The following is a 25,374-nucleotide window of genomic DNA, read 5'->3' as shown; positions in this document are numbered from 1 at the left end:
GAAAATATTTTAGGATACTTAGAGGACCGCGACTACTAAAAGGTTAAGAACCACTGCCTTAGATGAATTTTGTCGTCTGCTATAAGAGACGACCGCCTTTTTAGCGGCGGCATGGAGTAACTTGAAAAGGTTCCGTGTTTGGTCTCAAGAGTAGTTTAGGATTATGGAATATCCTGCTCATGGAACTGGATTAAATGCGATGCAGGATTATAAATGTTCGCAGTTAAAATTATCCTTAATTTTTTTTAAATAAAAAAACTTCTACAATAAAAAATACTGTAGAATTTTGTGGTATTCTGATACATTTTCTATGGTGAAAATCAATCACATCAGTGATTGCACATCGCGGAGTTATTCTCTGAAGCAGATTAAAGTGTAAAAAGGAGTGAATGAAGAATGTGATTATAAAAGCAATATGCTCTTAATTAATATAGTATTCCATATCTTCACAAAGAATATCGAGTTAGGCAACTATCAGATTTCGTACGGAAAATGCAGGAATAATAATTACCAAGAAATCTGTTTCCAACGGGATCATGTTGGGTTGGGGGGGGGGGATAATGTAACCAGATACATAAAACGATGTTAAAAAATTAAAAAAAGAAATAAAAGAAAATGTATCTCGCATGAGTTCAGCTTCCATCACTTAAGAGTTTGTAATTTTAAATTAATGCAACCTCACATGTCCCAGATAAAAAAAAATAAATAGCATTTCCAGGGACTTTTCATTACGTTACTTTACCAACATAAGACTCACTCCAAGCGCAACCTACGATGACGAATTTCTCTAACGAAACGTTAGGAGTTTGTTTCAAAGAAGTGGCTAACAATATCGACAAAGCTTGCATTTGCGTGTTGTAAAGGATGGAGTGTGGTCGCTTTTTTATTAGACTCCGTTAACCTGAATATTTTACTCCTTCTCTGTGTGGGGATCATTTGTCTTTGAAAAAGCACTCCTACCTGCCATTAATATTTTTGCTAATATATTGTCATGTTCGTGCATTCAAAAGGCTACCAGACAATCAGATCACATTCACAATTTTGGATAATGCCATTTCTGGCTTTTCCTCTCCACTGCGTTTCTACAAGCGCGTGTCTAATGCCTCTTGTCTTACTTCACGTGGAACAGTTATCCGTTTTTCAGAGCGTTATTTTTTGTGGGTGACTTCATTGTTACTGATGAAGCTGCCGTCGTTATCATTTGTCAGTTTTTTTTGCTGGGCGTCGAAAGACACTGTTAATTGTTTTGCTTTCCTAATGACTTCGTTTGTGTCTTCCTTAGCAGACGGCCAGTTTAATAATTTCACGGAGCCCTAGTACGTTGTGATTTACGACTTTCAGGCCGCCGAGTCTACTAGTCATGTTTCTGAATTACTTTCAGGCCTAACAAAGATTACTCCAGTGGTAAAAACATCTACTTTTTAATTACCTCATTCTTAGTTGCTCCTGTTTTGAGTTCTTTGTTTCTGCACTTCATCATCTCCGCAGCCAGGGGAAACCCCTCACACTGGGTTTCTACTGCACTGCGGTCTGCCACAATCGAATATTTGCATACCACTGCAAAAAAGATCCCCACTCTTTTCAGCAAAATGTCGTCGCAAAAACTATACTTTCAAACCAAATATGTATTTATTTCAGGGATGATGGGAAACTGCAGTTTTATTTTAGGTGGCGTCACGAGGAAATCCTGAATCAAAGGCTGCGTTAGAAATCACTTGAAAATAATCTCGATATTTTTATCATTATTATATAATAATAAATTGTATTTTAATTAACTCTTAACATATCTATACACGACAGAGTGATCATCGACACTACGAGGTATGTTAAAAATATTTGTGTGTCTTTGCTTTTTCATTCGTTTAAAAATGGAGAAAACTTGAACTGAGATTTCGTGTTATAAGAAGAGGCGAGATCAAATGTCCTAAAGCTTCTTTGTGTTATTCAGACACAGACTAATGATGAAAAGTAAAGCATTATAATATCGTTACAATCCCTTATTTAAATTGATAATTATCCCTATACCACGACAGCAACTTATGTCATCCTAATTCCATGCTACAGCAGAAGAAGAACAGAATTCAAATACCAACATTAAATTCCCTGAATGGCTGATAATTTCCTTAGACTGGTCATTCTTCTCTTTCCACGCTTTTATTTAAATTTTGCGCCGATTTTTTATTAGTTAATATCTTCTTTTCAAACTGGATCTACATTTCTTGTTTTGTACCGATACATTATTAATTTGACTTACATTGCTATATAGGATGGGATGATATCTCCCTTTTCCGACTTTTTTCTTTTCCTGTTGCTCATAACTTGCTTGTACATAACATTCATCTCACGAGATATAGTCTAATTCAGGTTTGACTACATGTCTAAGCTCAGACAACTTAACAATACAAGTGGAACAAAGATTTCTTTATTAACCCTTTCTAAAATAGATAGCTGATGAATGAGAGAATTATTTTAACTATGTCTAATTGCAGAGGTATGTTATGACATCACATTACAATAAAAACACCATTCGGCAACGCTTTTTGAATGCCAATGGAGAAAAGCCTTTTATTATCCGGACAATTGTCTGTAATATATATATTTTATTACGCGTGTGGAAATCATCCATAATTTTCCATGTACTATCGCATAATGAGAACATCCATATTCAGTTCTTTTTGGTTAATAAAACAGGATACAAATCAGTAATTATTCATGCATATTTAGGAAACCTTTTTGTCTGGATGTCAGTATTTTAGGGAGGAAGAGGGAGTAAATATCTCCCTCCTCCTCAGGCATACTCCTGCAAACATTTCATTTCCTGCATAACATGTCTGAAGGCTGAGGAAGAAAACATTGAAACAGGAATATAATTTTAAGGTCGATGTAGTTGAAGGCGAATTAAACTAGTCTCATATGGAAGTGGATGCGTTTTCCATCTGTAAATTCAATACTGTCGTTAGGGTTTTGAGTTTCTTTAGCCGTAATAACAACTAAACATCTGTCTTATCTCATCTCACAAATTTGAAATGCAATTAAAAAAAAAACGAGCGGAAACCGAGTCTTGTAAACGTTTTTTTTTCTTTTTTTTTTCAAATAATAATCATACACGGAATATGCTCGTGCTGTGAAAAAGTAAATAAGTTAAATTAAAACGGCCATTCATCCAGTACCCGAGAGGCTTCTATCTGCTGTACCGCATATTAATAAGCTGATGTCCAATGTGACACATAGGGCATTTTGTAGTAAACTGGCGGGATGACATAAAAAATAATAATAATAAAAAAAAAAAAACTCGTCAATTTCGCTTCGAATTTTAGTGAAAATACTGTACACCTAATTTTATGAAAGTTTAAGGCAGAGTGAATGCCTTCACGAATATAACAGATTGGATCTGCCCTGACTGTTTTCGTGCAACGAGATGCTCTTTAATATTAGAATAAAAATAAAAATAAAAAGTGATAGGGAAGTGGTTCCATAATACAGACTACTACGGCTTATTCTCTCTTATATAAACTGTACCTAGACTACTTAAAGTTAAAAAAACCCAACTAAAGAAAGATGTTGAGCATTTTATAAAAGAAATGAAACCTAAAAGTTCGGAGCTGTTCTGAAGATATTTCACGAGAATTACAGAGAGAGTGAGAGAGAGTTACATAGGTTTATCATAAAATATTCACAAACGCACGTAGTACTGAATTATACAAAGAGGAATGTTCGATGGTAGTGGATTATGAAACCGAAATTACAGGATACTGAAAAAATATCAGTTGACTTGTACGTATTTCATACTTTCTTTATATTCACTCTGCTATTTGGTAACCAGTAAAGTGTGCGCTTACAGCATTCACATGACTTTTTAACATTCAGTTTCCATGGGAAGCCATCGTACATATGAGTGTGTATATACGCGCGAACAAACATCACATAAAGCATTAGTAATGATATGCAACTTGCATAAATAATGACGTTTATAAATGAAAAAGAGTATTTAAGTGACGTCAGAGTGAAGCTTAATTTAGAAGAGATGGGTTCGAGGTTAACAAGCATAATGTTTGATCTACTGACTTGAATAGTAAATATAAACCAATCAGCTAATTTGATTTCAAGAAGGAATTTATTGCACATACCTCCGTTCATCTACTGATATGGAGAATTTGCATAAACAAAGAATGAAGAATTAGAGAGGCGGCTTTAAGAATTTGTAAGAGCGATTAATCTTGATTATGTCGATGAAGTTAAAGAATCAGAAATATCGAGTCTGCTTCATTATTCAGCTTGTGCTATTCATTAATAGCATTACATCAATGTGCCAATCGTAGAAAGAAATGAAAAACGAAAGCATGTGAGTTTGGAATTATCGAATTTTGCAAGAATGTCCAAACAATAGTCTCGAAAAGATCTGTTTCAAGTTTGAAAGAAAGACGCACAAATCTCGAAGATTTCATCAAAGATCTCACTAGAATATTACTGGAATAAGATATAATTTGAAGTGCAACAAATTTTCTTAATTAAGAAAAATTTGTTTAATCAAGAAATGGAGGAAATAAGAGAACAATAATTCTGTTTTTATCTTGAGTATGAGTCGTAGTTTTTAGAACTTTAACAAGAGAAAAAAACTGAAATTTGGTCACTTTTCTAAAAACAAAATTGTATATCTAACCCAACAAAAACAACTTTAAAGAACCACGATTCCCTCTATATTAAAATTATGTTTCTTTTCACGTCTTAAACTAGACTTCATAAAAAGAAAAGAAGAAAAAAATACATTAGCCTAGTTTCGAGAAGAAACAAAAAAAAATCAAAAAAGAAAACGACAGTTTAAGGAAAAAATGTATCTTCTGTGAAGTCACACCACTCAGAGACATACTTTTTGTGTTAGAAGAAAGGAAAAACTGTTCGAGACAACTTCTTGCCATTCCTACGTCCTCACGTTTAAGATTAATTCCGAAAGTCAAGCGCGAAAGTTGAAAGGAATTCCATATGTAAAATGTGATCCCTTATTAGCATTCATTGTTGATACTCGATTCCTGACTGGCGTACACTTCAAAGACTTTATCAAGCGATACTTATCTCAACAATGTAGAGAATTCATAAGATATTTCTAATTATCATTGTGGACCTTCAAATAAGAAAACGGGAATCCTAACCGCCATTAATATTTATCCCGTAACGGTTGCTCTGCCGCAAGAATATATGCATATATTTTTATTAGCGAAGCTTTAGCAAATGACGTACTAATGCTTGTAATGACACAGACGTTCTCAAAAGATGAAGATGGATGCTGGTGGCATTCATTACAAGTTGAAACAAAGAATAGCGAATGAAGAATACGAGTAAGCAGTGTGCTGCCAGACTGAGCGCAAAGAACATCGCCGAAACTGTATGAACATGCATTTGCTTGCAATTTACAGTCATCTCCTGATAAAGTCTGGTATGCTCCTTTTCAGAAACAATTTCTCATCGCTGAGTGTGCTGAACTCGAAGTGAATCCTAACTCAGCCGTAGGATTACAAGTTAATTGTTGTTTGAAATTATAGCCTAAGCAGTTAAGGTTTTGAGGTCATATTATCTCCGTAAACTTCTTCTTTTGGTCGGTTTGCTGTTTTGCGGGACGAAACACCAGAGTTTCCTTACTATCTTCGTATAAGATGGCTAACTGAATTATTGTTCTCAAATGAATGAATGAATAAATAAATAAATAAAAATACCTTATAAGGTTCTTCGCGTTGTAGACGGACCAAATCGCAAGTCTGCCTATCCTTCCGAAAAGCCAATCTCCCAGAATTCTATTCGCACGAAATCTTGTTTACAAGTGTCCCCCTAGGTCACTATGGTCAAAAATGACACAAGTCAACAGATCGAACAGCATGCCATATTACATAAACTATTACTCGTGTATAGGGAAAAGAGTGCAGCGCACGAATTGAAAACTGAGAAACGTTGTGATGCGAGTTCTGATCATGAAGCACGAGCATTTATTACAGATGAAATAATGTTCGTGGCCATTCGGCGCACCTTCAACTAATTACATTTACTTACTGGAACAGACAAAAATGGTACATTTTTGTGTGTGATTTGAATGTATTCAGTGAATAGTGGACATGCTCAGTTTGTCTTAAGTGTGCAGAACAGAAAACAGCAACTATTCAAATATCGCAAGTAGTTACTGGAAAAATATCTGTATGATAGGAGACATTTTTATACGAATATTTCGTTAGTACCGTGGGTAGGTCAAGTTGTTTTATTATTTTAATTTTTTGGTTATTTTTATACATAATCCAGTAACCTTACTCTAGAGACCAAACACGAAATTTTTTAAGCTACTTCGGCCTTCTATAAGCGAGGTTTCAATTGCTATTTAAATAGCAAATGCGATGATAGATCTCACCTTCTAGTTATCTTCTAATAAGGAAACAAAATTTTGGGGCAAAGTGAGTTAGTATTTCCTTAGCCCAATTTCACTTGGAGAGGATGATTGTTTTGCCTAGTTTGTTTTTCGGGAGGGGATATTCCTAGTTTTTGGGAGAATCCTGCCACATTTCTGAAGCTTAACTGTCAGTTGAGGATCCTTATAAACGTTTCCTGTATCTTAGATTGTATTTGATCTCAAGTGTCCCCAAACAGACGTCATATTAATTTCGACTGCGTAATGAAAAGAATGAGAAAATATTATTATACCTTCCCGAAAGGTCAATATCACACGCCTCATAAAAACAAGATCAGATGGAAGTTTAAAATGCTCTTTAATAATGAAGGATGAGTTAGCTGTTAATTTGGCCCAAAGATTTAATTCATTTTTTAGTTAAAGTACTTTTGAAGAATCCAGCAGACAGGACGGAAAAAATTATAATGAAAATAGTTGCATCAAATCTCGTGATCCGATACTGATTCCTTTTTATTGTTTTGTTTTTTGAATACGAGGTAAACGCCAATTAAAAAAGACCTCCTTTAGAAAACAAATGCGCCTTTAACCACCAGCGTACAATAACTAATAAGAATCAAAATCTAATTTAAAAAGTAATAAGCAATTAGTTTTTAGAAAATTGCCTTCCGTGATTGATTGTAAACCAGCTCATTTCTTCGAGTAATTTAGATTCTTGTATGGATCTAATTTCTTATGAAAGTTATTAAATTATATACCTTGATGTTGTTCCAAGAGCACTGTTAAAAAGACGGATAAGCGAATTTACTTTCGTTATCGCAACATGCCCATAGAGAAAGAGGCAGCGGCCATTAACTTTTCTTGTGTTTGGATTAAACACTACCTGAATTTTATTGTTTATTTAATGACAGCTTTTGATCAGATTGTTGTCAAGGTATCACAGAGAACATCTTTTTAATATTTGCCTTTTAAAGCCAACGTTGACTTACCACTTTGGAGTTCAGTGAGCTTGCTTTCAGCTTCCTCCAGCTTGTCAACAACTGCGGTCTTGGAATACTGGAAATGTCTGCCACTCTTGTTTAGACTAGTTCTCTAAAGACAAGAAATAATACGGAATAGTAGGATTTATTAGGCAAACGCAGTGTGCACTAGTAAAATATTTAACAAAAATAAACATAAAAATTACTTCAATGAAATTGTTAAACGAATACAACTTACGTAAATATTTATTAACGTACGTTTCATCCATTTAATAATTCGTTATATCTTTGCCGTACTTTTAAAGAAAAATTACTTTGACATCCTCCTATTTGGAAGTTATTATTAAGCAACAAATGATTAATAATTATGAAGAATACACACATTTTAATTAGATAAGTCACTTGGGATTCCAGTAGCAGACAAACAATCTTCAACTGCAGACTAAAGTGTTTGGACAACTACTTTAAACTAAGATATGCGTCAATTTGTTATACGAGATTAAAACTTAAACTAGCTACGAATATAACGACTGGACAAAGCAATTTCTTTTTTTTAAAAAAGAAAATTATAGTGTGCTGGTTGAAAAGTTGTCACAAAACTTCTGAAAATGACAATTAAAAATATAAATGATGTTTTACAGCATGCTGGTAATATGATATGCAACTATAGCACATTTCCTATGGTTAAGCAGTCCACTAGCCAGAATGAATGCAATGCCATTCCCCAGCAAAGCTGACCAGTCAATAAAATGCTAATTCTAGTCGGACAAGTAAAGAATGTAAAGCAGCAACTTGGACCCCTTCCACTGGGCAAAAAGAGAAAGTAATCAAATTACAGCAACACAAAAAACTTCCTTCTAGAAATTATGTAATTTCTTATACCAACAAATACAACTTGATGCAATGGGATACAAATATTTTCATTAAAACATAAAAAAGAACATTCCTTCAAACAGCTTCAGGTTTGAGATGAGATAAGGAAAATATGATTAAAGTGCAGTTATTCACCCATAACTAATGGTAAAAACCATCGAATCCAGTCCTGAGTGGTTGTTTTTTTATTCGAAACTATATAAAAGGTTAATGAAAATAATCACAGAATCACAAAGGTGGAATTCTTTTCGCCTTGAAATAAATGCGATTAATCTTCACCTTCTAACTGTAATAGATTAACCGCGAGCATGTAAACGAAGAAGAAAACAAACGAATAAGAATGCATTAGAGTTTCAAGTACAACAAAATACTTGTCTTGCATTTCATGACAAGATTCCTCAGAAAATACCATGAGTGTACAAATGGAAAACAAAAACTTGAAGCAATATAAAACACCAGACGAGAAATAATACACGATATAAATGGATTTCACTAGACAGAATTACTTTTTATCAGACACAAAGAATCCTATAAAAATAAACATGGAGCTGAAAAGGCGAAGTGAAAAGGTGAAAAAAAAAATCAATTTTCTTCCTGTTATTCTGAACTATGCTTACCTGGAAGGGGAAAAATTCGAGACACACTTGCAGAAACCTGAGAATAAATTAAAAACGCTCGATCAGCGACAGACAAAAAGTAATCTTATAAGTTAAAAAAGAAAAGGCAATAATAAAGTAGAAGCAGGTGTGGCAGGGAAAATAAAAACAATCATGTGTCCGAGAAACAATTTCCCACAGATAAAGGGAGGGCAGTCAGAAATATCAAGAACATGCCAGAGAGCATCGCGAAGGCAAGGGAGGCATCTGGTAAAACGTGAATGAATAAATAAGTCTAATATAACGACGTCCTACCAGGAAATATTGTATTTCCCAATTCGTATATATTTATATGAGAAAATGTAATTAAATGAACAGGTTATTATTAAATACGATTTCGTAAGGAGGGAGGCTCCTTACGAAATAATTTACTTTGCTAGAAGCCTCATTAAAATATAGAAAACTTAGATCACTACTGCTATGATCGAAAAATATCGTTATATCATGGGAACCCAAAAGGTTGTTAAGCATATGAGTTTCTTAAAATCTTCTTAAACAGTATTTGAAACGTAACTCAAATCCCTATTCCTGTTTCCCTCACGCAGACAATTCATAGCAAGTTTGTCTGGAAGATATATAACTGCTAGACTTAATATATGGAAGCCTTGTTGTATGTTATGAAACTGCAACTACTGATGACCACCTTGTCCCATGACTGTTACGAAACGCTACCGTGTTGGTGGCAACTAAATTAATCACTCCTGTTATCATTCCAATGAACTGCAATGCAACAACATTCATTATCGCAGCAACTGCATGTTTTTGTAACGACACACATTTCACTTTTCTGTTGTTGCTGAAGATGACGGCCCAAAACTTTTATCCCAAAGGACAGCAATTACTGCTAAATGCATCATCTTGTTATAATAATTTATTAAAATATTTTTAGATATTTCAATAAATTATTGAAATATATTTAGATAATGACGACAAAGCTAAAAGTTTAAGAAATCCATCAAATTTTAACATTGTACAAGTGAGTTCCTTTTTATATATACATATTTATGATCTTGGCAATATGTAATAAATAGTCGTGAACATTAACTGCTAAATTCACGTTTTGCCACGGGGTAGCAACACGAGTGACCTTTTATATGAATTCTATCCACACAAGATTGTGAACTATAAAGCATTAGTGTCATACCAAACCTCTAAGTGGGCTAGAAATCAAACATGGAACTTCATCAGATTACTTCAGACGTCCACTGAATAGTCTCACACCAGGCGATGAAAATCAACTTACTCTCTGAATACATCTATGCCCCGGTGAGATTCAAACACGCGGTCTGCTGGCTGAAGAACACTTCCACTTGGCCAAGTTTTTCAGTGCCTCTTTGGCACTGATCGACTTTGCCATTAGATTTAATCAACAACAATTTATGACTGATACGTGGTCACTCCTTATTAATTTGACAATGCACTGCATTTCTTATGAGTGTCTGTGATTCTGTCTTGAAAGCCTTTCCATATTTTCTGGTTAACATAAAATAAAAGAACGCCTTGCGCAATTCTGAATAAATTTAGTGTATTTCTTCACATTATGGTTAACCATGGACTTTGCAACACCAATCACTCCATATTGTGTGCAGAAAAGTATCCACCCTAAAAAATTTTAAATATTCTTAAAATATGCAAGCTTTTCTGAAATGATGACTTTCCGTAATGATTGGATTTACTTCCTGCCGAATAATTTCATTTGATTACTTTTCCTTATTTTAGAACATTCAAAACAGCATACAGATTGTGTGCAGTCAAGTTGTTCATGCACAGAGTCAAGTCAGTCGTTCTGGACAGAGTCATGTCCATTCGTTCTCTTGATCAATTTTGAATTCTCTTACGGCATATGAGATTTAACTCGAATTCTCACTCACGTATACTGAAATGCTGGTTAAATGCGCGCCCTAACAACAGCTACATACGGCGATCAAATCGGTATGACATTCTCCAGTAAGAAGAATGCTCGAATGTTCTGAGACAAAAATGCAAAGTTACTTTATATATATATACATCATCTTCCTTTTGCCCTCTTTTACCTTGCGGTGTCGAGGGTTTATTAATCATCGGACCTCAAACCGTTCACAGGATAAGGTGGTCAGCCCTACGCCCCGGTGTATTCTATGTCCTGTAGTGTTGAGTTCTCAAGGCTGGTTTGCCTGCTTTGCCGGATGAAAAACCCAAGGATAAACTGGGGAAAAAATCGTACTGTCCACGTCCGGCTAACTTGGCTACGGCTGAGGAAACTCCTTAAGCTCCTCACGTCTCCGACGGGAATCGAACCTGGGACACTCCTTCCCCAGGCATATGGTTGCGAAGCGCACAGCCACTAGCGCGGACATATCTATATATAAATTCTTCTAAAACTTTCAGCTTGGTGATAATTTAAATATTTTTATTTTCGGTCTAGCAGGTAATACAGGATACTTACCCATACCGGCCTTTGATTTAGAAACCTTAATATAGATGTATCTCAAGTTCACTTACTTATGCAAAATACTTAATCACGTGCGTCACCACACGTTCTAGGCAACTATTTAAGAATGTTGCTGGTCAGTAATCGTCAACAGAGTAACAGAGTTTGGCGGGAGCTCCAGTGAAGCAATAAACCCAGCTTGTGTTAATCACAAATGGAAAAACAAACGCTCTTTCACATTTCGATAAATGACTTATTGCGGGTTCCCGTCTGACTGGAGCCACGATAGTGAAAACAGCAGAGCTGACTGTTTTCTCAAAAGGTAAGATATCCCGGGTGTTTAATCGGTGGAAAAATAATCCACTTTGCTTGTCTAAGAGGCGTAAATGCAGTCCTCAGACAGTCTGTCAGGAACAAGATCACCGTCATCTGAGAAGGCTTGTACGGACAAACAGAACTTCCTGTGTGCAGCAATTGACTGAATCATTTAATGAAGGCTGTTCCCAACTCATATTTTACCAATTTATGCGCAAAGAATTGAAGGGGATAGATATTGCAGTTGCATACAAAAACAGAAACCACCGATTTCTGCGAAGATCCGGAAAGTTCGTCTACAATGGCGTCGGAAAAACCGAGACTGGACACTACAAGACTGGGAAAAAAGTCACGTGGTTCGACAAGTCACAGTACACCTTGTTTTGTATGGACGGTAACAGAGTTTGGCTGGAGCTCCAGTGAAGCAGTGAATCCAGCTTGCTTATAAACACAACTCGAGTTTCTGTAGGTAGTGGCATGGTGTGGTGGCATGGAACGGGTCCCCGATATTGCTAAAAAGTCGGATGTACGCCAAGGTATATTATTACGTAACAGCTCCAGGGAATCCAAAGACTCATCGAATCGGGACAACTCTCCGTCTCTCCCACTCCACCAACTACCTTCATCATCTACACCAATACCATCTACCGCTGACTACTACACTAATATTTCCACAGACAATCACAACATCCATGCCTATGGCGGGATTCGAACCGCAGCCTTTCGGGTGGAGAGCGGATACGCTAACCACTCGGCTAACCAGGCCAGCTGGTATATCTTAACACTATTGCGATCAAGTCCATTTTGCAAGTGATGGTTGTTTCATGGACGACAGTGCTCGTGTCATTCGTGCAAGAATTGTTTAGCAGTGGTCCAGCGGCTTCCACCATCTTCCCTGGTCACTACAATGGCTGGATCTGAACCCCATTAAGAATGGATGGGACTACATGTTAGAAAAACAGATCCAGGGGTAAAGTCCTCTTCCGTCAAACCTGAGCATTTAAAGGACTGTTTGGTCAAAGCCTGGTAGACAAAATACAAAACCTTGTGGAATCGATGACAAACTGCATGCGCTGTAATTCAATAAGTTTTGTATTATTTTTGTAATTCAATAAGCTATTTTTTACTACTACTGTTTTTCTCGATAAGAAAATAGCTTCATGCATGCACATCCAAAGGAGTGAAGATCACAATTACAACACTAGTTTCCATATTATCGGTTTGTTTAGTGATTGAGCTCTACTGTTTAGTGATATCATTAATTATACGAAATACTATTTAACATAATGAAGAAAGTCATTAATTTCCTACTAATATTTAAACTAATACATTACTATATATATATATAATACAAAACCGTTTGTCACAAGGTATTCACATTTTCGGTATTTTCATATTGAAGTTTGTTAGGAATATTCAAATTAAATGATCTTTCGTTATGCGCAGTTCATTTAAATGCGCACAACGAAAGTGTACGCGCGTCAAAGTTTAGCAATAAGTCCATATAGAGTCCTTCCTCTTTGGATTTCTGTCATTAGTTTCATTTCCATTGAAAAAACACACCTTCAGGTGGTTTACATCGCTTTTGTGTTGTTTCCTAGTATGTGTGCTACTGTTAACTGAGAACTTTATACGCAAGTTGAATCAACTATTGTACTCTCAATTTTTTTTATTGGCCAGTAGGATAACTTTATTATTTATCCATTGATGAATGAAGGAGAACATTTTTTTCACTTTCCCATCTCAGAATTGCTCTCTCGTTCCTGAGAACAGAGTGCATTGAATTTAAAACGCTACGGCACGAAGCTGAATCAAAAATTATCAACAAAGGAATTTCCTCTTATATCAGATGTAAAAGATCATAATACTGCGAGATCTGAATAATGTCAGATTTCCGGGCAAAATGTCCAACTGCACACTAGTTGTTGCCTAGACTTCTCAAATCCTTCGTCCCAGTTACTATTTTGCTGACTAGTAACCTGGGCGAATTTCAAGGATCCTCATTAAGCAAAATAAGTAACCATACTTAAAATGTCCAATAAAGCTTCATACTGTAGAGTTAAAACTATTAAGTATGATGAAATTTAGATGGCATATTTAGCAAATCAAAAGAGCAGCGCACAGGAAGAGCAAGCACAAGATCAACCATAAGTCAATGGTAGTGCATACCTGTATATTTCAAGAATAAGTGGGCCAACCACTCACTCCTGGGAGAATGCGCTCACAGTTAACCGATGTGATTCTGGGTTCTCTCCAAACACTGTCACCACATAAGTCAGCGCATTTTAGTGCCTTGTCGGAGAGTAGGTCGGAACAAACACTCATCCCTGAAATCTCAGCGTTAACAGGCAAGCAGCTTTGACAGTTGAAAGACGCTACACTGCTACAGATTAAACTGAGAATTCTGAAAACGAATAGGATCAATAAAATCCTCAGGAATATTTATTAAGTCTATATTTTAAATAATTTAATTCTAAAAAAAAAAAACGAGACACACAGTGCACATTTACTGTAACTCCTAAGAAATGTTAACAGTGTTTTGACATGCAAGAGAATTTTAACTACCAAACTAAAGGCAGGTGTAGGATTAAATATAATAACGGTATTTAAACAAATATGTTTATATATTATAATTTTATGTCTTATAATTAAAGATAAAGGGACTATTTCGGACAGTATTGATAAAAATTTACTTTGGACAGTCATGACAAAACATTCTGGTATTCAAGGCAGTTCTTTAAAATTCGTCTGAAGTTTGTTGAGATCTTTAGCTATCCATTTGCACTTGAAAATTACCTGACATTTATCGCATGGTTTGACAATTTGCCGATATCGATGTTTCTGAGAAGGTCGCAGATTGTCTTCCGATTATTATTCGATTAATCTTATTTCAACCCATCCTAAAGTAACACCGAAATTCATTAGGAGTCAATTTTTACTTTACCATGAAATTTTTCGTCTAATGGATAACGGGCAATATATATTCAGCCGCTGTCGATCTACTGTGCATTTTAATTTCATCCAGTTTAGAGAAAATGACCTCGCTATGGAAATGGTGGGAGAAACACAGGAAATTGCTCGTGACTTTTCAAGTAATTTAACTACGTCAATCATGAAAGTAATGCAAACAGCTCACCATCCTATAAACTATCTTTTGCCAAGAACACAGGGTACGAAAAGGGTGTTGAAATTGCATAAATAAATGGCTCAATCAAGTTTGGCTCTAAATATTTTGTCATCCCCACCTTTTAAAAATACTGAACGGAGTATGTCTTTTTAATCATTCTTTTAACATAAATAAAAATTTTATATTAGTCATTTAACTTGGCGTCTGGTTGGAGAACGGGGTGGCTCCCTTTTAATAAGCCTCGTTATTATTTTAAATCAGGAACAACATGAAATCTAATTTCAGAAAATCTTTATACTATCTTCTGCCTTTTTTTTTTCTTCTCTCGCCGATCGTCTGTGCATGATGATGTCTTACCCACCTTTCCTTCAAAACTGAATAATTCTTTTTTTTTTTTTTTTTTTGTATGCTCGATAACACCGTTTCACCGACTAAAATCCCACTCACGGTTCTGCTGACAGAAAAGAAGACGCAGTAACTACGCCCCTTTCACTCGCTTGACTAATTTTGAAAACATATTTGCCACTATCATCTTAAATTAAAATTTTCTGATGGCGGGCAGGCAATCTTGTTAATTTCAATGCTAAGAAAACACAATCCCTTCTTATTTCTCAAAAAAGAGAGAGAATCACTAAATAAGATGCGACCTCGTTTCCTGAATAATATTAATCATTATCTATTCTTCACATAAACATACCACATGTACACTATGTGAAAAAAGTATTGGAACTGCAGTCTATTATGTATAATGAAATTTAGCCATGCAGTCTGTTTCCGAGATCACACTTTTCGCCCTTCTAGACAATAACCACCATCAGTTCGTGTCAAAACAGAATCTACTTAACATAAACAGTTGCATTAAATCATATAAAGTTAACACATTTAAATCAAAGTTAATTCTAATCAGGTGAACAGGTTTCAAAGATATTACATTTCATCTTGTGTAAAAAAGGACAAAAGAAACAAGATTTAAATTGACATTTCAGAGATTGGGGGGGGGAGGGGTGCTGTGGCACTCTTTTCCTATAACACTAAACGCTTTTTACCAGATGGGTTCAAAATTTGTGTTCAATGACATTCAATGTCTGTAAACATTTTTTTACAATATTGTATTTAGTAAAATTGTAAAATTTAAAAAAAAAATTAGAAACGTGTCCTTTAGATAAAAATGACGGAACATTTTCAAGTCACGTCAGTCCTCCAATACGCATGCTGATCACATACTGAGATGGAAATCATCGTCCAATAATATATGATAACATTATCGATGAATGATATATGCACGTAAACACAATAAAGATATTTAATTAACCAAATATTTCGGTCTGGAAATAGCAGACCATCCTCAGTGGTATTACAAGAATAGTTTTAAAAAATAAATACAAGCTAGAATACTAATAATAGATCATTAAAAATAGAACATGCCGCGTGATGTTATATCACTAAGTATGAAACGGAATATTCTGAAGTAGAGATATGATTAAAAAATAAATAAAAATTAATGAATAATCTTGATTAAACTTTCCCAGATTTTTGATATAGATATACAGTCATTACGATTCAGGGTGGGACGATGGAGCAAGGCTTCTACGCTTTCCTTTTCCTTTATATCATTCGGTCTCATGTCACAAGTATCCTTAACACAGCAAACATTATCGATAATATGTTATTAATGAGCAAGTTTTTTTTATACTTGCTCAAATATGTAGTTCCGACTGTGCCACAGGCGGAACTATATCTGAACAAGTGAATTAAAGATGCTAAGAACAGCACATAAAAAAAACCTGTAGAATAAAGAGTTCAATGCAGGTTAGCGTATCAGAAGGCAGAAATCAAACAAAATGTTCGCTTAGTTTAGGACATATTTAGTTCATTATAAATATAACACCAGTTTGTGCTAAATTTATCACCACAGCTGGTTTTACGGTTTGGAATTAGATTATCGACCAATCATGCCAGCTGCTTTATCGGTCTTGAGAATACAGTATTTGTAATTCCTCGTTTATTTCGTCATGGTGACTCCGTTTTGGAGATACCGTATATGAATTAAGCCTCAATGAGTTTACATTTTTAGTTGGCAGCCAACTTGTTGAAAGTTTTCTGTAAAATATTTTAGCCCATTAGAAGGGAACATGGCAAGTGAAGCACAGCAGTTGTCATACATTCTAGAAGTTTACACTCACTGTGAGCTACTCACTCACAAGTGAAGTATGTATTGTAAACACAGCCTCAGAGTTAACTTCATTCAACCATTGCAGCGCCTACCGACACTGTTCATGAGCCGTCATTCATTCTGGCGTCTTGGCGGCTGTGACGACAATATTCCCCCCCCCCTTTCGAACGCACGCACGTACACATACAGTGTTACCTAAATTCAAAACTGCCGTAACTTTAGAAGAATGGTTCCTCTATTTTCTGAGGTGAGTGCGTTCAAAGGGTTACAACTCCCTTTGTCTCCAAACGTGACCATGAAATCAGTGAAAGTTACCATTTCGCTGATTTCATGGTCTAAGGACGTTCTCATTAGACAGTACAAGCATTTCTTCAAATGGTCAATTGTCAAATCTATAAACGGAAGAAACAAGAATTATCGGGAATTTCGGTAAATAGAAACCGCCATATGCGAAGGGAATTAGTCTTAAAAGGCATTAGACTCGGTAAAACGGATTATTGCAATCTAAATATGTAAAATCCATTGTCGCTAATACTGCCCTATCTATCCAATGAGAAGGGAGAAAAATACTTTTTTGAAGAAATCTTCTCTTTGAAGAACTCATCTTCATACACTGCCGATTAAGTGGCATGAAAGAGTTAGCTAAATCGCCTGTTTCTGAATGAGTATACCTTTAGCTTGTATTAAAAATGAAACGAGAATTTTATCGACTTAGAATATGTTGCGAAAATTATAAGACATCTCGTCAAGTAAAGTAAAATAAAATAAAATAAATATAAGAAGGGGAGGAAGTGAGTGCCCTGAACCTTCTCTGTCTGAAAAAAAACTAAAATCCAATTTTGCAAATTTGTGTGAAAATTTAAACTTCTGGATATATTCAGCAGAATCAGAATGACCAAAGCGAATGCAGCCATCTCACTATTAAAAGGGGTGAATACTACGACGTAGAGTCAAACATTGTTTCCCTTTCGAATTAGAGCTATTTGTCATCATGCAAACATGGGACAGCAAGTTTTATTCATGTTGTACCTGTGCCATATAGCTAGTCACAAGTTATGTTAAAATTCCAGTCAATAAGCAGGCAGAAAAGAACTTTATATTTGTATCACATACGAAGTTGTATAGAAATTATTATCCAACTAAAAAATCGCTCAGGACTGATTAAGCTACTATTACAGCGGTCTTTATCATAAACATATACACTTAACATTGAAAGATTTCCGTTCTCATGAATGCGTGTGTTTTGATATTCATTTATCAACTATGTTTTTGATATTCATTTATTGCACTTCCTACTGTGTGTACAGCAATGGCAGATATCACCAGATCGTACTAATGGCTTCACAATTTGAACAATATTAATTATTCATAGCTGCGTGGAACGCGTATCTCACTGATACTCACGTGACAGAAAGTCAGGCAGTCGGAGAACGACAATTATCTGGCTATCATGTTCATTATGAATGGCAGAATAAAGGGGAAAATTCGTAAATGGCTCTATGATACATCAGTATGAGACCGTTGAATGGATCCTCAGTTGAAAAAGCACTTTTAAAAGTTCCTCGTATTCAAGATGGGATTTGAACTCGTTCCATCTTGTCTAGAACATGAGGAACCTTTAAGAGCTTCTTGAATTGAGGATCCATTGAACGTGTCCATACGGATATATCATTGTGTTCACTTCAACAAAAAGTCCAAAAACATGTATTGAACACATAAAATACATAGCCATAGTTGCTTCTGTCATTAACTGCAACTTGTTAAGAATCACAGTAAGGAGAACTGCAGTTGACTGTGGTGGTAAATTAGTCATCTTACCGCTATGACTTTGCAATGAGTAACTAATAAAACCTTGTTATCTCTTACAAGTGGAAGTTTTGCAAACGTATTTGCATTCATGTTATTTTCCTTCAAGTGTTAGGTTCAATGCCTATCGATACCAAATACGGTGGCTTTGTCTAAATCTAAGAGCATGAACCTGGTTTATATGACAGGAAGTCAATCTTATTTTTGATGTATGCTATGTCAGACAAATGCGTGCTCCAATCTGTTTTGCGAAATGATAAAATAAGAAAAAGTGGCAGTATTTTCAGGAAAGAAAATGCTTCCACTCGCTCCTTATTATCATTGGGTGAAATGTTCTCATAAATGTTCTTCACTTCTTTAAAAAAAGATTAGAAGTAATGTTTTTTTTTTTTAAGTAAAGGTCATCGTCGCTACCAACTAAGTTACATAGGCATGATTTTCACGAGTTTGGTCATTTTTAAAAAATAAAACAAGTTTGGAGGTTGGATCATAAGTTAAATATTTCAAGTCGATGGCGTACTATGTTTGGTATCCACTAGTGTCAGTTTCATCACTACGACAACAGAAACAATTCGTATTGCATGTCTTCAGCTTTGATTTTTTTTTTTATCTGACTTACACAAGAACGGTCACAAGACTTATAGTAGATCATTGCTGCCGTGTGTGGGCAAGAGGATAGGAAGAAAGGAGAAATCTGTTTACTTAAAAAAAAAAAAAAAAAGAAGGCTGTTCCAAAGAACAGAAGCAGATGGAATGATGAAAGATGAAATACTTTCATTTTTGCCTTACAAAGCACATAAGATGCTACTTTTCTGTGTACGTGTGTTAAAATAAAGCTTGTGGATAAATTCACCTACTAAAATAACAAAAATGGTATAATCTACTCAATAATCCTTACGAAACTTATATTAATATATTCAATACAAGTACTGATATCTGGCTTGAAATTTGAAAATATATTCAAATTTGAATTTTTAATTTTTCTATATCGGACGAAAAAAAACCCTGAAAACTTTACTTGCAGTTTTACCTTACTAAGAAAAGAATAATTTTTCAGACTTCTCTGTAAAGAATGCTCCACACACACACACACACACACACACACACACACACACACACACACACACACAATAGAGAGAGAGAGAGAGAGAGAGAGAGAGAGAGAGAGATCATCGGCGATCCGCTGAAGGTGGCAATGAACTCCCCGCTATCTTAATTTCTTATCTTTTACATTTTAATTCTCCCTTTTCTATATTTTTACGCCTTGCTAACATATTAAACTTGGTATCAGCAATAATAATAATTGACAGTAAGCTAACAGCAGGTAAGATGATGTAAAGTGCCTCAAACCTTCATAAAATAAGTCAACAAACAAGAAAGGATAAAAATAAAAAGTAACGAACTCCATAGTCAGAGCCACAATAGAAACTTCTTTTTTTAGTTGCTCCGTTCAAAGAAAGACAGAAACATAGATATTGCCTTTTGAACCTAACACCGAGATTCTCAACAGAGAGAGAGAGAAGTTGATTATTTACTTGTCTCCAAATTCTAGGATGTAGAAATCCTTTTCTTTTTATATAACAGTTCTATGAATCAGTTAATGAATCAATTTTACTAGCACACTATCTGGGTTTAAAACAACAAAAATAGCAATGGCCATCAAATGGATGGATTTTGTACTTCAAATGTCATGCATAATCACGCTTTTATTAAATCAAGGACCAAGATAGCATCAATTAAATATGCGAGTTTAATTTTTTATGCAATTTCAGATAAATGATTGGGTAACTAGTTCAACGTTTTGAAGAGAATTCAGCCATGGCGACTGGAAACTAGATATTATAAATAACGTTCTAGCATTTCGCGCCAGATTCTGTTTTCGAGACCAAATCTTTATAATAAAGCTGTCACTTCTTAACCACCCTGGCAACAACACCAATAAACCGTATATTTAAGTGCCTTCGTAGCGCAATTGGAAGAAAAACGGAACATTGCACCTTTCGAATGGAAAAGACCTGGATTCTCGTAGTGACGAGAAGAATCTTTAAATGGGCTTTTTTTCAATTGAAGGCGAGTTAGCCGATCTCATACGGAGGTAGCAGGGTTTTTTTCTCCCGAAACCTCGGCTATGAACACACAATCTACAGACAAAAAATCCTGTTGATGGTGGGTAGTAGATGGTAGTGTCGCTGTTCTTTAATTGGAAAACTAAGTAGTAGAGAAGATGGCGAGATGTATGTAGCGGAGGAAAATAGAGTGACTCACGAGATGAGTCCTTGGACTCTTTGGAGGTGTCACGTTTCAATAATAATAATAGTAATGATGATTGTAGCGTATACAAATCTAAAGTTTAGTTGGAATGTGATACTAAGTCATCTATGATTTTGTGTAGCATCAATGACATCGATATTCTGGATATGAAAAAGTTAAGACAAGATCTGTTAGTATGTAATTTTCTTGTATATTATAGTACATAATAAATTATATTATTGATTACATGATATTCTATACTTTCCGCTAATGTGACTGTTTCAGTTAGCAGATCGGAAGTAGCAGGGTTTTGTTTTTGGCCTTTCTATCTCCTGGAAACTCCGTTTTTCATTCAGTGCACAGGAAAATCGGCCAGAACACAATTTTAACAACCAAAAGTAGCGGAAAATTGATGGTATATATGTTGCCGGTAAATGACTACTGTGGATGGTGAATTACATTATTTGTACACATAGGTGGTATAGCATGTCCTTTCGACGATGAGTCACTGGACTCCTTGAAAATGTCAAATAATAATAACAACAAGAAACATTTCACAACTTCCGATATATAAACTGTATGTTAGTCACTATGACGATTACGTATTGAATACACGTTTCCTGTTAACAGTTCCTAATATGACGTGCTCAGTATTATAATAGAAGTATACAGAAGTCACTGTTCTGTAGAATGATGTGAACATAAAACGCTGCTTTTCTGTGCACCTGTGTTAAAACAAGTTCACCTAATAAAGTTACAAAAATTGTGTAATCTCCCTTATCATTCTTACAAAACCTATATTAATACATTCAAGAGAATGTGCTGATATTTGGTGTTTTCAGGTACAATATAGATCAGTGTTCTACGTAAATGAAACTTACAGGATAACACTTGAAGGTGCTAAAAAATGAAATGCGAGTACAAGAAGCCATCATTTTAGATATTGCCTCAATTGAACATTTCTTTAGATGGAAATGAAACATTCCTTAGTAATGCATAGACTGCTATGGATTTTTATTTTTGCTGCTACTATTAATTTTATTATTTTTCGCTCTTTATAGGGACCGAGCGAGAACGAGACGTAAACTAAAATGCTGTACATCAGACATGTTCTACATTACACACTTAATAAACGTAGTGGCGACAGGAACCATTCTCCTGAACAGAATTTGACGTTTGTCCCAGGCATGAATCACATCGAGTACACGTGGGAACTCTCGTGATTACACGTTCTGTTACAAATCGAATCGAAACTTGTCGAATAGGGAATTTGAATAACGTATTATGTGTAAGTGTGCTACGGTGATTTCAAATATTTTCCTTTTAAGAGGGGATGGGGGCGCAAAAGGCCTTTTTTTTTTTAAATCGGAAAAATACATAACAGGGTTTATTTTATTTCTTAATCTAATGACCAAATAAGAATTATTTTCTAAAATTGCGAATAAAAGAATCTGAAAACCAAACTAAAATAATAAAAAAAAATACTTATTATAAGTGCTCTATTCCACATTCGTTATCTTTTTCAAAGAAAATCTTGTTCCTTTGTTTTTAAACATTTTTTTTGTTTATGTGATGTATCAGTCGTTTCCCCATTTTTAAAATAAAATGTGTTCTAGCCTTGGTGATATTCCAGTGATTCCTTTTGATATCCTGAGTGAAATATTTCATCCACCGCTTCACTCAGTGACGTTATTTTCTGAGAAAAATTATATAAGACTGCACGAAATCAATGTTAATACTCATATTACGACCGAATTTTTCAAATTTCTTCGGCATATTTGAGACTATGTTTTAAAACACACAGGCGAATATATTACACTACTATGCATTTTTGAAAGCATAGCGCTTTGATCATTGTTTTTTCAAACCGATAGTCTGCAGTTAATTTGGTCTTATTCCACAAAATTAGCCTTTGAGCTCTTAGCGCCTTATTATTTTTCGACCACTAGCACAAACAGCACACTATCCTATGTAATGGCTTCAATTGCTTCACTAACCATATTTTTTTTTTTTTTTGCCAGAAAACAGTGACAAGAGTTTTTCTGGAGAGTACGTCTCGATCCTGGAATGTTCGAGTGCTATGATCAGCTCTGCTGCTCTTTGGAACCGAATTGTTACCTCAGATGCACATAGAGAAGCCTCAAATACCTACATATTTACCATTCAGTTTCTTCATATTCCATTTTATCATTTAAGGTACAATAAATTCGTTCCTACGATTTCTGTACGAGAAAAAAAATAAAGTTCCCTGAGAGTATACAGCTTTGAATATCGACCGGGATCTGTGTAGAATTCTTGGTAGACCTACATTTCTCACCAGCTCATTTAACTGGCTTTGTATGAACCATTACGGTTCGCCTTTCGTTTCAGGCTGGTAAGAATTACTCTCATCCCTTATATATACAGTATGGTTCAAAATTCCACGTACACACTTTGAGGGGAGGTAAAGAACATCAAAATCAACCGTATTCACATAGGAAAGCATGACGGAAAACGCCACCGGAAGGTACTAACAGGGACACAAAGATACAGAAATAACGCAAGCAGTAGGTAGTGTAAAAAAACTTTATTAGACGTAACTGAACAGTTCAATAGTAGTTGGATACATAATATGGTAAACGAGGTGCATGTCTGCCATCTCAGAGTTCGTAAAACGACGCGTGTTCTTCGTAGACGTCGAAAGCTTGAATGAGGAAGCCCCAACTGCTCACCTGGCGCTGGCGAACAGCGCTACCTATCACCGGAAACGCCACCTTGCAGGTAGCGTTCCCGGTCATGCTTTCATATGTGAATATGGTTGATTTTGATGTTCTCTATCCCCCCCCCCTCAAAGTCTGTACGCGACTGCTTTCGATTGTACTACTTAACAGATACAACACTGACCGCTCCCAAAAACGTCAGTATATTTTATTTTTAATTTATTTCATTTTTTGTCTAAACAGCTATGACGCCCAATTTCGAACGCACTAATTTTGTCGTTATTAAAATTTAATGCATTCTGTTAAACTAGTCTGGTATGAAGGTTTGGTACAAGAGAATCAATAAAATATTTAAAATGTTCTGTCTCAAAATTTACACTCCGATTCCATATTGTCAGAAGAGCAATTCAAACATATCTGAAAAAGTGAGACTCCTATCAAATGCGACCAATTCGTGAACAATAATATTGCGCGCTGTATTATCAGAAAACCCTCTGCTGAAAGAAAACTAACTTTTCATGGAGACACATTAACAACGATGCTCCGTATCTCTCTACTTCCACAGTACACACTATGATGGGATATAACAATCCAGTTGTAAAAGGCAGTTCTTTTTTCTCCGATACTAATGTATTAATACCAAATCAGAGAAATGCTGTCGTATACAACAACAATAACAAAAAAAACAGGAAAAAAGCATATGTAATGTTCCGTACGGAAAAAGTAATTTTATTTGGTTTTAACTACATAAACCTGACAGAGAGGTTTTCCCCATTTACATCCAGTAGAAAGATTAAGTGCGATGTTCAGCTGGAGGTTCATCCCACTGAATATCGCACTGAGATTGTCAGCATGAAGAATTAACGAAGTTAACTCACGATTTTATTTTATTTTATTTTCAGAAACGGATGCCCTATGTGTAAACGTCGGGTCGTAAGAATATATACCCACCCCACTGGTATCTTGTCGCCTTTGTTAAAACCTAGAGCAGGAGAAGGAACATAAATGCACCAGGAGGCATAAGAAAACCATTAACATTGCACACTAAATCGAAAAATTCGATTTTCAATTGATACATTATACAGCGTGACACTACTGATTAGTGTCATATGCCATAACATATCAAAGCAATTATATATCCAACTGTACTGGATATAATTTTCATTGCTTTCATCCTCATCATAAACTGAAGCTGTAAGTAATAACGCACGATAAACGGCACATACAGTTACTGTCCATTATCAGACTGCAGAGTATTATCAGAAAACAGTATCTTGAGGCAAGGGAGGGGGTAGAACGGCAAAGTCTTAATTTAAATTATTTCTCTTAAGACTATCTTGGAAACTGCCACCCAGCTAAAATAGTCAAGGGCAAAACTCCCGTAAACAGAGTGATAAATCGAAAGCATAATATCTACGTCGGGTATATGACTAGGGCCAGAAACGATGGATGAGAGAGGGGTACATAAAGGATCGGCAGGATCATGAAGTTCAAAAGACGTGCTACCATTGGTCGTACAACTGCGCAACACACGGCTGGGTACTGCGAGGAAGTTTATCCGACCACACCGTGTATTGGACACTGTCCAGGTGAATGAACTGTTCTCCTCTTCCATCAGTCACTGAATCTCAATAACTCAAAAGACACTACTGAGTATTTTCGGAATGTAATACAACGGGACCTTCTTGACAGGGACTCAACAG

At 35.5% G+C, this 25,374-nt stretch overlaps 1 protein-coding gene across 1 annotated transcript in view; it reads right to left on the bottom strand.

The window, feature by feature from the left end:
* Positions 1 to 25,374, bottom strand: part of LOC150104473 (homeobox protein cut-like) — a 436,834-nt gene that overhangs the window by 325,163 nt on the left and 86,297 nt on the right. Inside the window, exon 2 of the mRNA XM_090395558.1 lies at positions 7,372 to 7,474. Within this exon, the coding sequence (XP_090251684.1) occupies positions 7,372 to 7,474 (103 nt within the window). The remainder of the gene's footprint in view (positions 1 to 7,371; positions 7,475 to 25,374) is intronic.

This window comes from Typopeltis vanoorti, chromosome 7, assembly GCF_054136105.1.
Source record: "Typopeltis vanoorti isolate ZY-2024b chromosome 7, IOZ_Tvanoo_1.0, whole genome shotgun sequence".
Classification (NCBI taxonomy): domain Eukaryota; kingdom Metazoa; phylum Arthropoda; class Arachnida; order Uropygi; family Thelyphonidae; genus Typopeltis; species Typopeltis vanoorti.
The sequence above is the reverse complement of the archived record's forward strand: the minus strand, read 5'-3'. Positions and strand labels throughout refer to the sequence as shown.